The following is a 19,230-nucleotide window of genomic DNA, read 5'->3' as shown; positions in this document are numbered from 1 at the left end:
CCTCAGTATATGAAGCCTGTATGCACAAAGAGCTCTTAACAATTCACAAAGGTGAAGTAAGTGGTAGTGGGTGTAAAGTTCTCATGTATTGCAATGCAATGTGCGAAGAGCAAGAATGAATTTTAGCACATATTTCCTCCCTACGCCTAGTTTATAAATTTGATAAATTTGACAAACATGTGAAAACTGGGACATTTGAACTAGATATCAGGAATTATCTGGACTATTCCAACACTTAATGATCATGTACCAAGTATGAGAGCTCTTGTGGTGTAATGGCAGTCTCTCTACTTCTGGGACGAGAGGCTGGGTTCAAGTGCTATCTGCCCCAAAGGTATGTCCCATCACCTCTGAACAGGGTGACTGAAATATCTGTAGTTATAAAGTGTGGTGCTGGAAAAGCACAACATGTCAGGTAGTATCTGAGGAGCAGGAGAGTTGGTGTTTCAGGCATGTCTTTCATCTGGAATAATGAGGACTGGGTGGGGAGTAAAGGTAATGAAAGATAAATAGGAGTGGGATGGAACTGGGGTGGTAGATAGCTTGGAAGGCAATAGATGGATGAAGGTGTGGGGTGATGGTGATAGATTGGAGTGGAGGGATGGAGTGGATCGGGGAAGGAAGATGGACAGATAGGACAGCTTAAGAGGGTGGTGCTGAGTTGGAGGGTTGGATCTGGGATAAGATGGGGGGAAACTTCTCCCACGAGGAGGTTGAACAGTTCATCAACTTCACAAGCACTTTCCACCTTGACCTCAAGTTCACCTGGATGATCTTGAACACCTCACTCCTTTTCCTGGACCTCTCTATGTCCATTTTTGGCAACTGATTCAACATGGACATCTACTTCAAACCCCCACTGACTCCCACAGCTACCTGGACTTCACCTCCTCCCACCCTCTGTTTCTGTAAGAACACTAGCCCTTAGTCTCAATTCCTCTCGCTCCGCCGTATCTGCTCCTAGGAGGACCAATCCCACTCCAGAACATCCCAGATGGCCTCCTACTTCAAGGAAACTTAAAAATATAAACCATAAGTATTAAGTTAGCCTGAAGCAGAGTTTTGTAGAGGAATAAGACAGTACTGTTTTCTGGGTCTGTTTATTTGAAAGAAGCAAGAATGGCTTTTAGTAGAGTGATATGCTCTTCTTGTTGGATGTGGGAGTTTAAAGAGAGTTCACGGGTTACTGAGGATTATATCTGCAATAAATGTCGTTGGTTGCGAATCCTATCATATTGAATGAATCGGTTGGAGAGGCAATGAGAAATTTACAAGAGCAAGGGGATGTGATGGATGGCAGTTATAGGAAGGGGGGGAAATTCTCAGATACAGTCACATTGATGGGTTAACTCCAGAAAAGGTAAGAGAGGTAGGCAGATAGTGCAGGAGTCTTCTGTGGCTATCCCCATTTCAAACAAGTATGCTGTTTTGGAAAATGTAGGAGTGATGGATTCTCAAGGGAATGTAGCACAAACAACCAAGTTTCTGGTATTGAGACTGGCTCTAACGCAATGAGGGGTAAGTCGTGCTCCAAGAGATCAATTGTGTTCGGGGACTCTCTAGTCCGAGGCACAGACAGACATTTCTGTCTCCAGCAATGAAAATTCAGAATGGTGTGTTGCCTCCCTGGTACCAAGATCAAGATGTCTCAGAGAAGGTGCAAAATGTTCTCAAGGAGCAGAAGGACCAGCAGGAGGTCATTGCACACATTGGAACTAATAACGTAGGAAAGGAAAAGGATGATTCTAAAAGGAGAATATAGAGATTTAGGCAGGAATTTAAAAAGGAGATCCCTGAGAGTAGTAATATCTGGATTACTCCTGGTGCTGCGAGCTAGTGAGGGTAGGAATAGGAGGATAGAGCAGATGAATGCATGGCTGAGGAGCTGGTGCATGGGAGAAGGATTCACATTTTTGGATCACTGGAATCTCTTCTGGGGTAGAAGTGACCTGGACAAGAAGGACGGATTGTACCTGAATTGGAAGGGGACTACTTTACTGGCAGGGAGATTTGCTAGAGCTGCTCAGGAGGATTTAAACTAGTAAGGTGGGAGGGGGGTGAAACCCAGGGAGATAGTGAGGAAAGAGATCAATCTGAGACTGGCACAGTTGATAAAAGAAGTGAGTAAAACAGTCAGGGCAGGCAGGGACAAAACGGAGAACAAAGTAGGACTGATAAATTAAACTGCATTTATTTCAATGTAAGAGGCTGAACAGGGAAGGCAGATGAAGTCAGGGCATGGTTAGGAACATGGGACTGGGATACAGATTACACCAAAATTGGAGGTGTAGTGGACAGCGAAGAGGGTTATCTCAGATTACAAAGGGATCTTGATCAGATGTGCCAATGGGCTGAGAAGTGGCAGGTGGAGTTTAATTTAGATAAATGCAAGGTGCTGCATTTTGGGAAAGCACATCTTTCCCAAATCACTTAAACACTTATTGGTAAAGTCCTGGGGAGTGTTGGTGAACAAAGAGACCTTGGAGTGCAGGTTCACAGCTCCTCGAAAGTAGAGTCACAGGTAGATAGGTTAGTGAAGAAGGAATTTGGTATGCTTTCCTTTATTAGTCAGAGTATTGAGTACAGAAGTTGGGAGGTCATGTTGCAGCTGCAAAGGACATTGGTTAGGCCACTTTTGGAATATTGCGTGCAATTCTGGTCTCCTTCCTATTGGAAAGATGTTGTGAAACTTGAAAGGGTTGAGAAAAGATTTACAAGGATGTTGCCAGGGTTTGAGGATTTGAGCTATAGGGAGAGGTTGAATAGGCTGGGGCTGTTTTCCCTGGAGCGTCGGAGGCTGAGGGGTGACCTTGGAGAAATTTATAAAATTATGAGGGGCATGGATAGGATAAATAGACAAAGACTCTTCCCTGGGGTGGGGGAATCCAGAACTAGAGGGCATAGGTTTAGGGTGAGAAGGGAAAGATATAAAAGAGACCTAAGGGCCAACACTTTCATGCAGAGGGTGATACATGTATGGAATGAGCTGCCAGAGGAAGTGGTAGAGCTAGTACAATTACAACATTTAAAAGGCATTTGGATGGGTATATGAATAGGAAGGGTTTGGAGGGATATGGACCAGGTGCTGGCAGGTGTGACGAGACTGGGTTGGGTTATCTGGTTGGATCGAAGGGTCTGTTTCCATGCTGTACATCTCTATGAACACAATTTCCCCTTCCATGTGATGAACTAATGCCCTCCAGCATAAATCCTCCACTTCCTGTACCTCCGCACTTGAACACCACCCCTCCAACCACAACAAGGACAGAACACCTAGTCCTTACCTTCCATCCCACCAACCTCCAGATACAGCGCATCATCCTCCGCCATCTAAAATCAGACCCTACCACCAGAGATATATTTCGTCCCCACCCCTATCAGCATTTCGCAGAGACCATTCTGTCCATGACTCACTCGTTGGGTCCATGTACCAACCCACCCTCCACTCTCGGCACTTTCCTTTGCCTCCGCAAAACCTGTGCCCACACCTCCCTGCTCATCTCCATCCAAGGCCCCTAAGTTTCCTTCCACGTCCAGCACAGATTTTCCTGCACATATAAACACTTCATCTACTGTGTGCTTTGTTCTTGCTGTGGTCTCCTCTCCACTGGGAGTCAGGACGCCAACTTGTGGAACGTTTCAGAAAACATCTCTGGGACATACATACCAAACAACTCCACCGCCCTGTGGCCGACCACTTCAACACCCCCTCCCACTCCACTAACGACATGCAAGTCTTGGGCCTCCTCCGTCGTCAAACCCTTGCCACCTGACGCCTGCAGGAAGGCCGCCTCATCTTCCGCCTTGGGACCCTCCAACCACAAGGCATCAACATCGATTTCACTAGTTTTCTCATTTCCCCTTCCCCCACCTTATCCCAGATCCAATCCTCCAATTCGGCACCACCCTCTTGAACTGTCCTACCTGTCCATCTTCCTTCCCGCCTGTCTGCTCCACCCTCTACATTCCCAGCTACCTTCCTCTCAGCTCCGTCCCCTCATTTATCTCTCAGACCCCTTGAGCATTCCTGATGAAGAGCTTATGCTCCAAACGTTGACTCTTATTGTGCCTCAGATGCTGCCTGACTAGCTGTCCTTTTCCAGCACCACACGTTTTGACTCTGATCTGCAGTCCAGCTGAAATATCTGCAGGATGAATGATGGGGTCATTAAGGATAAATGCCATTAAGCCACTATGTGTAAGGTTATATTATAGACACATGTCTTGAACGTCACCGTAATAGTAAATGTAGTATTGCCATTCTATTTCTGAGTGCTCGCCAATTTCATTTCCCCTTCTGATTTTTTTTTGTTTGGCCAAATTTAAATTGATGATATTCCCCTTTAAGCAAATAGTCGACTACTTCCTTGCCCACATCTCTAGTTTCTCAGATTAAAAGTTGCATCGAGAAAGTCGTTGCCGCTGCTTTTTCTTTTCCTGCTGGGAGTTTTGGCGGCGGGTTTCCTGGAGCCGCCGGGAGAATTCCGGCAGCTGGTTTCAATCAGGCGCCGCAGGGGCAGCAAACAATCGGGGTCCTGGCACTGAGGACCGAGTCAGCGTGTTTCCCCCAAAACTATACCGAGATAGCGAGAAAAAAAGGGGAAGGGGAAGAGAGAGAGAGAGAGAGAGAGAGAGAGAGAGAGAGAGGGGGGGGGGGGGGGGGGATAGGGAGAGAGAGAGGATAGGGAGGGAGAGAGAGAGGATAGGGAGGGAGAGAGAGAGGATAGGGAGGGAGAGAGAGGGGATAGGGAGGGAGAGAGGGGGGATAGGGAGGGAGAGAGAGAGAGAAAAAGAAAAGGGGATAGGGAGGGAGAGAGAGAGAGAAGGGGACAGGGAGAGAGAGAAGGGGACAGGGAGAGAGAGAAGGGGACAGGGAGGGAGAGAAGGGGACAGGGAGGGAGAGAAGGGGATAGGGAGGGAGAGAGAGAGAGAGAGGGGAAAGAGGGAGAGAGAGAAGTGGAAAGAGAGAGAGAAGGGGATAGGGAGGGAGAGAGAGAAGGGGATAGGGAGGGGGAGAGAGAGAAAGAAGAGGATAGAAAAGGAGGGAGAGAGAAGGGGAAAGGGAGAGAGAGAGGGGAAACAAAAGGGAGAGAGTGCGAACGGGAAGGAAGGAGAAAAAAGAAAGTGGAAAAAGTTAGAGGGAAACAAAAGGCACAGAAAGTTAAGGAGGAGGGGGAAAGAGGAGAAGGGGCCAGGAAGAGAGGGAATAGCTGGAAGAAAAAGAGGATGGATAGATAGGAAAGGTGAGCAATAGAGGGAAACTAGGAGCAGACTGGGTCGGTGAGGCTTCTAGATTAGGTAGACACTCAGACAGAGCTTGAATTTCTCACTGATCTTGAAAACCCCACATGATTTACTCCCATCTGAACAAAATGAAAGTAGTTGCTTTAATAAGGTAAATTACCTCCAAAACAGCAATAGTTGTTCTTAGAACTAAAATGCTGTTGCCTCGTGTTCCTATTTTGTGGAATTAACTATCTGCATACTCATTGCCATACCTGGCTGGCTGGATCACATCAAGCAATGTTGGGCTCAATCGGTCTGTCAAAAATCACTCATTATTCCAAAATTTAGTTCTGGAATGTAACCCTTTCCTTCAAAACTATATCCCTCCATTGTCCCAAATGTTGTCTTCTACAAGTGTAATGAGCTCATGGGCTTCTTGCTAAGAAGCTTGAGATCATCTAGTTTGCATTTCTTAAACAAAGTGTCATTTTAAAAATTTCTCTGGTCTTCCATCACGACAGCTTTTGACCCTATTCCCATGAAACTTGCTGTTCACGCGGTTTCTCCTTGTAGCCTGCATGTCAGCCAATTATTGCAATTAGAACCCTCTTTTCAAGCAATGTTTGCCTCCGTTTCAGAACCATTGTCCTCATATCTCAGTCCACTTTAGTTCTTGCAAAGCATCACTCCATCTCCAATCTGTCATTCCCCTTCTTGAAGGTGTTTCTTCTTTTCCAGCTCCTGTCCACCTTTCTCATAGCTGAATATCCGATAAAGTTTCTTCCTTTGGCACTACTGATACAGCTGCAATTAAAGTTAAAAATGGCATCCTCTGTGGAGGATTATTACTTCTCATCTGTCTTAACTTTTTGACACTTCACATGTTGGTCACTGTAATTTTTGCTTCTAAGTTTTTGCTATCCAATTCATTGGAATGATCTTTACTTTTGCTAATCCTGTTACATTCAGAATATTACCAGTGATGAGTTCTGTTCCTAGATTGGTACCATGACCTCTAGGGTACACCAAGAACCTCCTCTTGATTTATCCTCTTCCTCACATGTGCTGAACATGGGGGTGACATCATAGCAAACATAGAATCAGTTTCCATGTGTGCTCAAATAACTCAACTCCACCCCTCTAATTTCTCCATTGTCAAACTGTACACATCTGGTTCTCAATGAAGCTCAATTTCCTCCAGATAAACATTGAGAAGATGAAAGTCTTTGATCCCTGTCACAAACTATTCCTTTACCACCAGTTCCAACCGTTTTGCTAACCACTGCCTTGGGTTTTAATTGTTTGTTGTCTTGGTATCCACTTTGATCCTTTGGAGATGAGCTTACAAACCTGCATGCATTTCATCATAAAGACTGCATACTTTCAACTATACCATAATTACTACCTGTGCTTAACCCCATCTATTTCTGAAACCTTGCCCAAACAGTCTGTTGAAATCTTAACCATAGCTTTAGCATTTTCAGTTGACAATTCCAATTCTGTTGTTGCTATCCTGAGCTCCATCCTCCAACCTGACCGAGTTGCCCCTCTGCTGTTTTTCTCATCAATCACCTCTGTGCTTGTTGGTTACTGTTAGATCCCAGTATCCTTCTGATTCAAATTTAAAACTCCAATCCTCATGTTCACCTCTCCCCATGGTGTCCCCTTTTCTATCTCTTTGGCCCAACGATGACTTCAACTGTGCCCTTTTAAACAACCTGAAAATTTCTTTGTCGCACAAATTCTATGTTCAGTCATGGTCTCCCTCCTAATGGAAGGATGTTACGAAATTTGAAAGGGTTCAGAAAAGATTTACAAGGATCTTGCCAGGGTTGGAGGGTTTGAGCTACAGGGAGAAGCTGAACAGTTTAGGGCTATTTTCCCTGGAGTGTGGGAGGCTAAGGGGTGACCTTGGAGAGGTTTATAAAATCATGAGGGGCATGGATAGGGTAAATTGACAAGGTCTTTTCCCTGGGGTGGGGGAGTCCAAAGTGAGAGGGCATAGGTCTTAGGTGAGAGATAAAAGATTTAAAAGGGACCTAAGGGGTAACTTTTTCACACAGAGGATGGTGTGTGTTTGGCATGAATTGTCAAAGGTAAAGTGGTGGAGTCTGGTACAATTACAACATTTAACAGGCATTTAGATGGGTACATGAATAGGAAGGGTTTAGCGGGATATGGGCTAAATGCTGGCAAGTAGGACTAGATTATTTAGGCATGGACGAGTTGGACCAAATGGTCTGTTTCCATGCACTATATCTCTATGACACTCTGAATGACTATTGTTTTTGAGCTTTTGACTCTGGAGTTCCTTTTCCAAATTATTCTATATCCCTTGAGCATTTAATTCACTGTTAGTAACCCCTCCTAACGCTACATTGTTTGGCCTAGTGTTATTTTTTATCAAATGATACTTTACTAAAGTGCCTTGAAATCTTTATAAATTCATTAAAGGCATTGTATAAATACTAATTGTGGATACTGACGTTTGTATTAGCTTATAAGTATTTGGCAAGGGATTGAGCTAAAGTCATGTTTTGTTTAATCTGAGCTGAAATGCTTTCATTTATAATTGAATGTGTAGAGATAATGGTAAAGAAGTGCCTATGGGCTTTTCTTACAGAAAATAAATAGATTTTAATTTTCTCTTTGTAGTGGTGGAAAGGACAGCTGTTACAATATGATGCAGTGTATAGCAGCTGGACATGAAGTGGTGGCATTAGCTAATTTAAGACCTGCTCAACACAAAGGTAAGCCTTTCCTATCTATACAATATTCACCCTTTTTTTTCCCCATATTGCCTGTACTTTCGAGCTTGCCATAGAAGATCAATGTATATGCTTCACAACTTTGTATGTCGTATTCTCCGAGCAAATAGACTGGAGTGTGTGAATCCATTGCAAGGCCTATTGTTAATGTCCTTACTGGATAAAGTTTGAAAATGTAGACTGTAGGTGGTGTGAATTGCTCACAAGTACAATCACTCTACTTGAAGTGGAATTACAATGTTTTTATGAGAACCTACAGTGTGGAAACAGGCCCTTCTGCCCAACAAGTCCACACTGACCCTTTGGGGAGCAACCCGCCCTACCCTCTATTTACCACTAACTAATGTGTCTAACCTGTGCATCTTTGGACTGTGGGAGGAAACTGGAGGAGAATGTGCAAACTCCACACAAACAGTTACCTGAGGCTGGAATCGAACCCAGGTCCTTGGCGCTGTGAGGCAGCAGTGCTAACCACTGAGCCACCGTGCCACCCTATGTAGTGATCTATCCCAATGTTCTCAACCTGGAACTGCTGCAGTCAACACGCAATAGCCATATTTCAAATTGTTCCCAGCTGCATTGTTACTGCACTGGTCTGTCTTATCCAAATAAAATAGGACAAATCTAATGTGACGAATTACTATTCTGTCAGCTCCTTTCAATTAGAAGCAAAGAGGTAGGATGACTCATCAACAACATGTCAAACAATACTTCCTCAACCTCATTGATGGATTCTGCCGGCACCATTTAACTTATCTCAACCTTGGTCTAAACTACAAATTGCACATGCAGACTGGTCTTGAATCAGGAGAAAGATGTTTAATAAGAAAAAAAAAGAAATATTCATGCTAAATGACCAGTGATATCAGGATAGATAACTAAAAGTTTGAAGATTTAGTCAAAGAACAGCGCCAGAGACCTGGGTTCAATTCCCGCCTCAGGCAACTGTCTGTGTGGAGTTTGCACATTCTCCCCGTGTCTGCGTGGGTTTCCTCCGGTGCCCCGGTTTCCTCCCACACTCCAAAAATGTGCAGGTTAGGTGAATTGGCTGTGCTAAATTGACTGTAGTGTTAGGTGTAGGGGAATGGGTCAGTGTGGACTTGTTGGGTCAAAGGGCCTGTGTCAACACTGTAAGTAACCTAATCTAGTCATGCATTAGGTACATATTAAAGTGCATTCTGGGGAGGCGAGGAGGAGAGACCTCTGGAGCTTTGGGCCAAGGCAAGCAAAATTATGGTCTCCAAAGTTGGAGGAAATAAAGGAATTGGAGGAATACCGAGATCTTTAAAGCTTATAGCCCTGCAACAGGTTGCTTAGTTAGGATGGGGCTGGCCATGGAGGCTTTGGAAATCAGACGAGAAATTTAAAATGTTGAAATTGTCAGACTGAAAGTCATTGTAGTATAGCAAGCACAGGGCCAGTGAGTGAACAAGGCTTCATGTCAGTTTAGGTATGGATGACAGAGTTTTGATGTGCATGAGTTTAAGCAGATTGGAAGATGGACTAGTTGGATTGAAGGGTCTGTTTCTGTGGTTTATGACTCAATGTGAAGTCTGTCTAGGACAGCTACAGAATAGTGAGCAGTTCTGAGGAAGGGTCACTGGACCTGAAATGTTAATTCTGATTTCTCTTCACAGATGCTGCCAGACCTGCTGAACTTTTGCAGGAACTTCTGTTTTTGTTTCTGATTTACAGCATTCACAGTTCTTTCGACTTTTTAAAAGGCAGAATAGTCAAGTTTAGAAGTAATAAAGATATGGTTGAGAGTTTCAGCAGCAGATGAGTTGATGTAGAGTGGGAATCATAATCACTGTTATGACACAGAACGAGACCACTTGGCCCATCAGGTCCACACTGGCTCCCTGCACAGTAATCCAGTTAGCCGTCTTCTTCTCTTCATAATTTTTGGAGGTAGGCATTTTTTACAGATTTGTAGTCTGAAGTTCAACCTGATGTCAGATGCAAGTTTTAGACAGTTGCTAGGTAGGTAGATGGTCAGGTACTGTGTTTGTCGTGGGGATCCAAGACATCAATTTCATTTTTCATGATACCCTGTATTTAGTTTGTGGAAACATATACTCATTCAGGTGGAAATTTGACATATCAAAGATGGTGACGGAATCAAGGGTGGTGGGATTAAGATAAAACGTAAGTGCTATCGGTGTAGATTCCATTAAGAGGCAGCAAGCAGATGAAAAATAGAAGGGGGCTGAGGGATCCTTGGGATTGATCAAATGTCACAGTGTGGGAATGGGAAGAAGTTATAGGAAGGATATTACTAAGCTGGAGAGCGTTCAGGAGAGATTTACCAGAACGTTGCTGGGTGTGAAAGGTTTGAGCTAAAAAGAAAGGCCAGGACTTTTTTCACTGGCACATTGGAGATTGAGAGGCAACCTGATAAAAGTTTATAAACAACGAGGGGTATAAGCAATGTCAATGGTAGTTATCTTCTCCCAAGCTTGTGGGATTTCGAGATTAGAGGGGATATTTTTAAGGTGAGAGGAGAAAGATTTAATAAAGACACGAGGGGCAAATGTTTTCATTGCCTCTGCAGTGAACCTCCTGAGGAAGTTGTGATTTGGGTACAATTACATTTAAAAGATATTTGGATAAGTACACAAATAGAAAAGGTTTGGAGGGATATGGGCCAGGAGTAGGCAGGTGGGACTAATTTAATTGGGGATTATGTTCGTCTTGGACTGAAGGGTCTGTTTCTGTGCTGTCTAGTGACTTTGACTGTATAGGAATCATTGCAGGTAATTCTCTGACTGATATTCAATAAATCAGGCAAGTCTAACACTACTTCAACCTTTTGAAGTCAGCTGGTTGATGTGCTCCTCTGTGTTGAAGGTCGCAGATAGGCCAAGAAGGATATGGAGTGACTGTGACCCTGATAAACTATCACAGAGGATGTAATTAAGATTTTCAAGGCCATTCCAAAAGTGTGCTGATTAGTTTGCAAGTGGTTTGTTCATCAATAATTATCATGATAATTATCTAGCAACTTTTCCATTACAATGCTTTGACTAATCAGACTGCACTTAGCAAATGATCAGCATTCACCTTTCATACAATATAAGTTAGTTTTCCCTTAAATTGGTATTGTTGTGAATTGCTCTGATGAATGCAAGATGAAATATTTTAATAAAATGCATTTTACTGCAAAACTCAAAGTCTGAATTACCAACTAAATATAAAGATCAAATAAGAATGGTAAACCACACTTCATTGTTCCTATAGTGGAAGATAGAGTATTTTAAAGAGAGAGTTTGAGAACTTTTTTGGGAAAAATGAACATTTAATAATATCCTTTCTTAATTTTTTAATATCCTTTCTTGTTAGAATCTTCCATTTTTGTTTATTGACATTGAAATAATGAGATACAAGCTCAAGCAGCTCCAAAAATGTTTCTGTAAATATTTTGAAGTGAAGTTATTGTCAGTAATTTCGAGCATTAGTGTGGGCTACTTTAGGTATTTTTTCATGTTAATTCAGTTACCTTAGGTAGGAGCAGGAACTGCTGCGTGAAAGCTTATCTGTAGTGACCAGAAAAGCCCTGTTTAAGAAAGCATAAGCATTAAAAAAACAAAAAAAATAAATAGGTGGTCCACAGCATTAACCTCCTGTCCTCTTGTCTCAGTTTAGGTGTGATGGAAGTCTCTTTGTGCTGACCATTAGTTTCTGCATTAAATTAGTTTCAGCAAACTCAAATCAATTGGTAGTGAAAAAGAGTAAAGAAAGCCTTGTGTTTATACAACACCTCGTCATATCTCAAAGTACTGACTGAATTATTGTTGAAGTGCGATAAGTTACATAGATAAACTTGACAGCTAATTTGAGAGAATTCCACCAACAGCAATATAGTGAATGACCATTTAATCTGTTTTGATTATTCTTTAAATAATAGCAAGTAGTATTGAAATTCCATGAATTACTGTATATTTGGAACTATTCTCGAGTACTGAACTGGAAAGTCATGTTAATTTATGTGCTCAAATTTTGGTGTGGAGTTTGAACTTGCAATCTTTTGACTCAGCAGACATAATAGAGTCATACAGCATGCAAACAGACCCTTTGGTCCAACCAGTCCATGCTGAACATAATCCCAAACTAAACTGGTTCTATCTGCCTGCTACTGGCCCATATCTCTCCAAATGTTTCCTATTCATGTACTTATCCAAATGTCAGCATAATTCAGATCCCTTTCTAAGGTTAGGGTTCACACAGGTTGTTAATGAAAATTATAGACACTTTATTTTATTTAGTTTTGCTTTATTTGCACGACATGTTTGAAGTTTACACTGAATGTAATGGTGGAAGTTCTTTTCCCATCCTTGCCTTAATGAGCTTCCAAAGTTAAGAATTTTTAAAAGCAATGCATTTTATGAAATGTATTTTTTAAGGAATTTGTTGGATAGTGTTCATAATGCCGAAAACTGAGGTTTGATTTATTAATCCTGCAAATATGAGTTCAAGCCCTGCTATGATGAATTGGCAATTTGGACGGAGCTTTTAAAAAAAAGGTTACCATAAAGTTACAAACACAACCTGTTTAATGTCCTTCAGGGAGGTAAATGCATCATTCATCTGTGTGTCTTATTGAACACCTAGCAAACCACATAGGTATGTAAAACATAGGAAGATGGTTGTGGTTGTTGCAGCTCAATCAACTCAGCTCCAGGGCATCTCTGCAAGAGTTCCTCTGGGTACTGTCCTAGGCCCAACCATCTTCAGCTGCTTGATCAATGATCTTCCCTTCATCATAAGGTCAGAAGTAGGGATGTTTACTAATGATTGCACAATGTCCAGCACCATTCGCAACTCCTCAGATATTGAAGCAGTCTGTGTTCAAATGCAGCAAGCTCTGGGCAATGTCAAGGCTTGGGCTGACAAGTGGCAAGTAACGTTCATACAACACAGTGCCAGGCCATGACCATCACCAACAAGATACAATGTAACCACAGCCCCATGACATTCAATGATGTTACCATCTTTGAATCCCCCATTATCAACATTCTGGGGGTTATCATTGACCCGAAACTCAACTGAACTTGACACATAAACACAGAGGTTACAAAAATAGGTCAAAGGCTAAGAATATTGTAGTAAGTAACTCACCTCCTGAATCCCCAAAGCCTGTCTACCAGCTACAAAACACAAGTCAGGAGTGTGAATGAACAGTCCCAGCTTCTCTGGATGAGTGCAGTCCCCAACAATGCTCACGAAACATGACACCATCCTGGACAAAGGAGCCTATTTGTTTGGCACTACATCTACCAGTATCCACTCCCTCCACCACAAAGCTTAATAGCAGCAGCATGTCTTGTCTACAAGATGCACTGAAGAAACTCATCAAAGATCCTCACAAGGCATCTTCCAAACCCACAACCACTTCCGTCAAGAAGGACAAGGGCAACAGGTATTTGGGAACATCACCACCTTCAAAATCCCCTCCAGGCTGCCACCATTCTGACTTGGAACTATATCACTGAACCTTCACTGTTGCTGGGTCAAAATCCTGGAATTCCCTCCCTAATGACATTGTGGGTCATCCCACAGTAGGTGAACTGTAGCGGTTCAAGAAGGCAGTTCACCACCACCTGCCCAAGGGCACCTAGGGACTGGCAATAAATACTGCCCAGAAGAACAATCCTTCATGGTAACCTCAGCCTGTGTGGGAACCAAACCCATGCTATTGGTAATATTCTGACCATCAAACCAATGTTCAGCCAAATGCCAGAGAGTCACTGGAGGAGCATTGACTGGAGATGTATGTTGGGTCTGTGTGCAATTCTTGATACAGTAGACTCCAGAGTTGTCTAGGAAGTTGAATTTTCTGATGTGCAATTTCTCTGCATCTGGAACTGTCGAAAAGAGTTCAAAATAAATCAAGAGAATTTGGATGGTTGCAACTCATTTAAGCTTAAAGAAGGAAATAGAGGATTAAAAACATGTTCCTTTGAAATAAAGATTAACATTCCATTAGCCTTCTCTATCATCTGCTGACTTTGTATGCTAGCTTTTTGTGATTTATGCACGAGGATTCAAATCCCTTTCTGTAATTTTTCTCTTTAAATAATGTACAATTCCTCTGTTCTTCTGACCAAAATGCATAACTTCAAATGTTTCCACATTATATTTCTTCTGTCAAGTGTTTGCTCACTTGCTTAACCTATCTATATCTCTCTGCAAATTCTTTGAGTCATCTTCACCACTTGCCTTCTCACCTATTTTTATTTTTTCTGTAAACTTGACTATTGTACATTCATTTTCCTCATCTAATACATATTGTAAATAATTGTGGCCTCCAGTACTGATCCCTTTGGCACTCTACTGTTTTCAGGTTGCCACCTGAAAAGGATCTTTATTCCACTCTCTGTCTTCTATTAATATATTACGAACACCACAGGCTGCTATCTTATTGAGTGTTAACTAAGCGCCTTCTGAAAATCCAAATATGTTTCAATTACTGCTTCCCCTTTATCTGTCCTGCTTGCTGCTTTGACCAATTCTCAAATGATTGCAATTGTCACAGATGGTACAGAATTAAATTACAGTCAGAACAGGAAGTTGAAGCAGCGTGAATATTGAAACCTGACGGAATTTTCACTTGGTGTTCTTCTCTTTCCACTTTTCAATTGTTTCTCTTCAGCCTGATGGCGTGCAGTCCTTCAGCGTGGCCTGTTGTTATCTCCATTTTTCCTACTGTTATGACCAATATGGATCCCATCTATTTGGCACCCCTTCCCACTTGACATTAGGCCCATCTGGTACCCTACCCCTTTTCATTTGGCATTGTACTTTATCATGCTGTCTTCTCCATACCTGGCACCCTACCCTGTCTGACCAACTGGCACTCAAACCTCCCAGCACTTTAACATCACACTTTCCTTTCAATTTCAGATATTGGAAATTAACTGCTATGAAATGGAGTCTGCTTTTTCTAATTGTGCTTAAATGCAGTGCTGAACGTATATGTGTGGACAAGACCACCTTCAAAAATCGCTAAATGTCAAAGAAAATGTATTTTGGGGCACCTAATCAGAGCAAAGATCCAACTCCTCTTCCAAAAGGAAAGAGGCAGGAAATGGATAGAAGCTGCTTCTCCAATCACAGACTCTTCACCAGTGAACCAAGCACCAACCTGTGATTGAAGGAGTAGCTAGTAGTTAGGAAGGTAAGTGTTGACTGTGAGGGAGGCATCTTGGGCCAGGATGGAGAACTTGACAAGTCTGAGATGCAGAGCTGAGTGCCACTCTTTGTCAAGGCAAGAAGGGCCTCTGTGAAAGATCTACCTGGCAAGTCTGGGAAAGTTGAGACATTAGGAGGAAATGGCTGCAAGAAGGTTTGAGAGGAAAAAGCTGGCAGTAAAGGATGCAAGAGGGGTTGATGGAAGCTGCAAGACTGGTAAGGAAGAAAGCGGCTGAGGAAGGGATGGTTGAAAAGGAGAAGCAGGCTCCAAGGAGGTTGGGAGAAGGAAACTGCAAAGTGCGATATGGTGGGGAAAGAAAGAGCCTGCAAAGGAGGACTAGGGGAGAGAAGGTAGCTCTATGTGTGTAGGAGTCAGAAGAAGATTGCAAGATGTGATGTGGCGAGGTTGAAAGGTAAAGGTTGAAAGTTTTAAATCTGTCAGCAAAGAAATTTAAACTTTTAAGAGTACTGAGGTAATGAATTCTTTGCAATAAATGTTGAATCTCTGGTTTAAAATTGCATAAGTTCAGGAGTTACTATACTTGGAAGCGGAGGTGGAAGAAAAGGTATAGTGGGTCCCATTGTAATGAGCACTATGTCAATTGTTAAATTCAATCTGAGATTGAAATCCAAAATCCAGTAAATAGGCTTGTAACTGCCTCATTAGAATGTTCAAGCTTTGTGCATATGTGATACTAAAGCATAAGACTCACGACTCTCCTGAAGGTGTGTTGAGGATGATGGCTCTTAGTGTGTAGAAGTTATTTTGATTGAATCTTTTGTTGATTTATTCCCGTTGTCTTCTATCACTTTAAGCACTATTAAAACCAACATTTGTGTGCCATTCCTAATTGCAAGTGAACTGAGTGGCTGGTTAGACTATCTGAGATGTTCATTTAAGAGTCATCAACATTACTGACGATCCGGAGTCACATGCCATCAGACTAAGTAGGATGGAAGTTTTCCTTTCTTAAAGGATTGTGAATCTGATTTTTTTTGTGTGACAGTTGAGGGAAGTGCAACTGAGACTAGCTTTAAACAAGAGACAATAGGTGCAGGAGTAGGCCAATCGGCCCTTCGAGCCAACACCACCATTCATTATGATCATGGCTGATCATCCACAATCAGTATCCTGTTCCTGCCTTTTCCCCAGAATCCATGATTCCACTATCTCTAAGAGCTCTATCCATCTCTTTATTGAAAGTATCCAGAGAATTGGCCTCCACTGCCTTCTGGGATAGAGCATTCCATACATCGACTACTCTCTGGGTGAAGAAGTTTCTCCTCAACTCTGTTCTAAATGCCCTTATTTTTAAACTGTGTCCTTTGGTTCTGGACTCATCCATCAGTGGAAACATGCTTCCTGCCTCCTGCCTCCAGAGTGTCCAATCCATTAATAATTTTCTACGTCTCAATCAGATCCCCTCTCATCCTTCTAAACTCAAGTGTATACAAGCCCAGTCGTTCCAATCTTTCAACGTTTGAGAGTCTCTCCATTCCGGGAATTGACCTCATGAATCTACGCTGCACTCCCTCAATATCCAGAATGTCCTTCCTCAAATTTGGAAACCAAAACTGCACACAGTACTCCAGGTGCGGTCTCACCAGGGCCCTATACAGTTGCAGAAGGACCTCTTTGCTGCTATACTCAATTCCTCTTGTTATGAAGGCCAGCATGCCATTAGCTTTCTTCACTGTCTGCTGTACCTGCACGCTTCCTTTCATTGATTGATATACAAGATCACCTAGATTTCGTTGTACTTCTCCTTTACCTAACTTGACTCCATTTAGATAGTAATCTGCATTCCTGTTCTTGCCACCAAAGTGGATAACCACACATTCATCCACATTAAACTGCATCTGTCCACTCACTGTCCACAGGCTTGTCCACTCACTGTCCACAGGCTTGTCCAACTCACCCTGTATTCTCATAACATCCTCCTCACATTTCACACTGCCACCCAGCTTTGTGTCATCAGCACATTTGCTAATATTACTTTTAATGCCTTCATCTATATCATTGATGTATATAGTAAACAGCTGAGGGCCCAGCACCAAACCTTGTGGTACCCCACTGGTCACCGCCTGCCATTCCGAAAAGGACCCGTTTTTCACTACTCTTTGCTTCCTGTCAGTCAGCCAATTTTCAATCCAAGTCAGTATCTTGCTCCCAATACCATGTGCCTAATTTTGCTCACTAATCTCCTAATTGGGACCTTATCAAAGGCTTTCTGAAAGTCCAGATACACTACATCCGCTGGCTCTCCCTTGTCCATCTTCATAGTTACATCCTCAAAAAATTCCAGAAGATTAGCCAAGCACGATTTCCCCTCGTAAATCCGTGCTGACTGAGACCTATTCTGTTAGTGCTATCCAAATGAGTCGTAATTTCATCTTTGATAATTGACTCCAGCATCTTTCCCACAACTGATGTCAGGCTAACCGGTCTGTAATTCCCTGTTTTCTCTCTCCCTCCCTTCTTGAAAAGTGGGACAATATTAGCCACAGGAACTGATCCTGAATCGAAAGAACATTGGAAAATGATTATCAATGCGTCCACGATTTCTAGAGCCACCTCCTTAAGTATCCTGGGATGCAGACCATCAGGTCCCAGGGACTTATCACCCTTCAGATCTAGCAGTCTATCCAGTACCATTTCTTGCTTAATATAAATTCCCTTCAGTTCATCCATTACCCTAGGTCCTTCAGCCACTATTACATCTGGGAGATTGTCTTCTCTTGTGAAGACAGATCCAAAGTAACTGTTCAACTCTTCTGCCATTTCCTTGTTACCCATCGTAAATTCACCATTTCTGTCTTCAAGGGCCTAATTTCAGTCTTAACCTTTTTTTTTCTTCACATACCTAAAAATGCTTTTACTATCCTCCTTTATATTTTTTTATTCCAGATTTATTAATTGAATTCAGATTTCATCAGCTGCTTTGGTGGGATTCAAGCTCATGTCCCCAGAGCATGAATCTCGGTTTCTGGATTACTGGTCCAGTGACATTAAGTGAGTTTCTAAAATGGTAATTTTTAATTTCATGATCATAAAAGAAAATAAAATAATATTATTCAATGGACGTATGGCCAGAATTTAGCTGAGCAATATACAATGGCCTGGTGAATTGAGAACATGCAGGCATTGTTAATTGAAATTCTGCCATGACAAATTCTGAAATTTAGTTTTAAGAAATTAGTTTGTTTGCTCTGGCCCTAAAGGTTGCTGTGAAACCCAGCTCTTTCACTACCTCCTTGCTTGCTACATCGCCCAAATGCATTCACTTTCACATAGTGCTGTTGACACTTTAGACCTTCAGAGTGCCTTGAGAAAGGCAGTGAATGCTGCCTTGCCAAAGTTTCTCACTTGACCAGAATCAATAAATAAACATAAAATGTCTTTAGTGGCATAGAGTACATAAACTGTAGAATAACAAACAGTTTTTTTTCAAATATAGCAAACTATAAGCACCTAACAGTAACGGCTTAAGAAACCTTAACATAGTTTGGACCTTTTGGCAGCAGGCTCAAAGAATTTAAAGAAACGAGCCAATTCACATCACCAAAGGGATGGTTCAAGTCACAGAAATATGACAAGTACTTCCAATACTGTGAACTCAAATACCTAATTTTATAAAATAAGTTTTGAAGTATTGCTTCATTCATAAAATTTAAGCACATTATTAGCTTTGCCATATCAAAATATTCTGCTTTAAGTTTAGAAGTAAGTGAGTAAGTACAGATGTTAATAAGGTTCACTGTCTTGATTTTGCTTAAGCTACTGTCTTATTGACTTACTGTTTATTCCTGTAGATGAGCTTGACAGTTATATGTATCAGACTGTGGGACATGAAGCTATTGATCTGTATTCTGAAGCCATTGGCTTGCCACTGTACCGTCACACTATCCAAGGTAGCAGCCTGGCAATTGGAAGAAATTACAACAAATGTGAAGGTGATGAAGTGGAAGACCTTTACCATCTTCTGAAAACTGTTAAGGTACTGATGAAATATTTTGCATATTGTTATTATTATTTTTGCGTTCT

The 19,230-nt window shown here is 42.1% G+C and overlaps 1 protein-coding gene across 8 annotated transcripts in view; it reads left to right on the top strand.

The window, feature by feature from the left end:
• The first annotated feature begins 5,005 nt into the window (after positions 1-5,005).
• Positions 5,006-19,230, top strand: part of dph6 (diphthamine biosynthesis 6) — a 321,719-nt gene continuing 307,494 nt past the window's right edge. For 5 of the 8 annotated variants that reach the window (XM_072569026.1, XM_072569027.1, XM_072569029.1 and 2 more), the window contains exons 1-3: positions 5,007-5,395; positions 7,882-7,976; positions 18,999-19,183. In XM_072569026.1, the coding sequence (XP_072425127.1) occupies positions 5,349-5,395; positions 7,882-7,976; positions 18,999-19,183 (327 nt within the window). In that variant the 5' untranslated portion in view covers positions 5,007-5,348. Of the gene's footprint in view, positions 5,396-7,881; positions 7,977-18,998; positions 19,184-19,230 lie in introns of all 8 variants that reach the window. The other 3 variants (XR_011960472.1, XM_072569025.1, XM_072569024.1) reach the window with 1 other exon arrangement.

Source organism: Chiloscyllium punctatum, chromosome 4 (genome assembly GCF_047496795.1).
Source record: "Chiloscyllium punctatum isolate Juve2018m chromosome 4, sChiPun1.3, whole genome shotgun sequence".
NCBI classification, from domain to species: Eukaryota; Metazoa; Chordata; class Chondrichthyes; order Orectolobiformes; family Hemiscylliidae; genus Chiloscyllium; species Chiloscyllium punctatum.
This window is presented reverse-complemented; position numbering and strand designations above follow the sequence as displayed.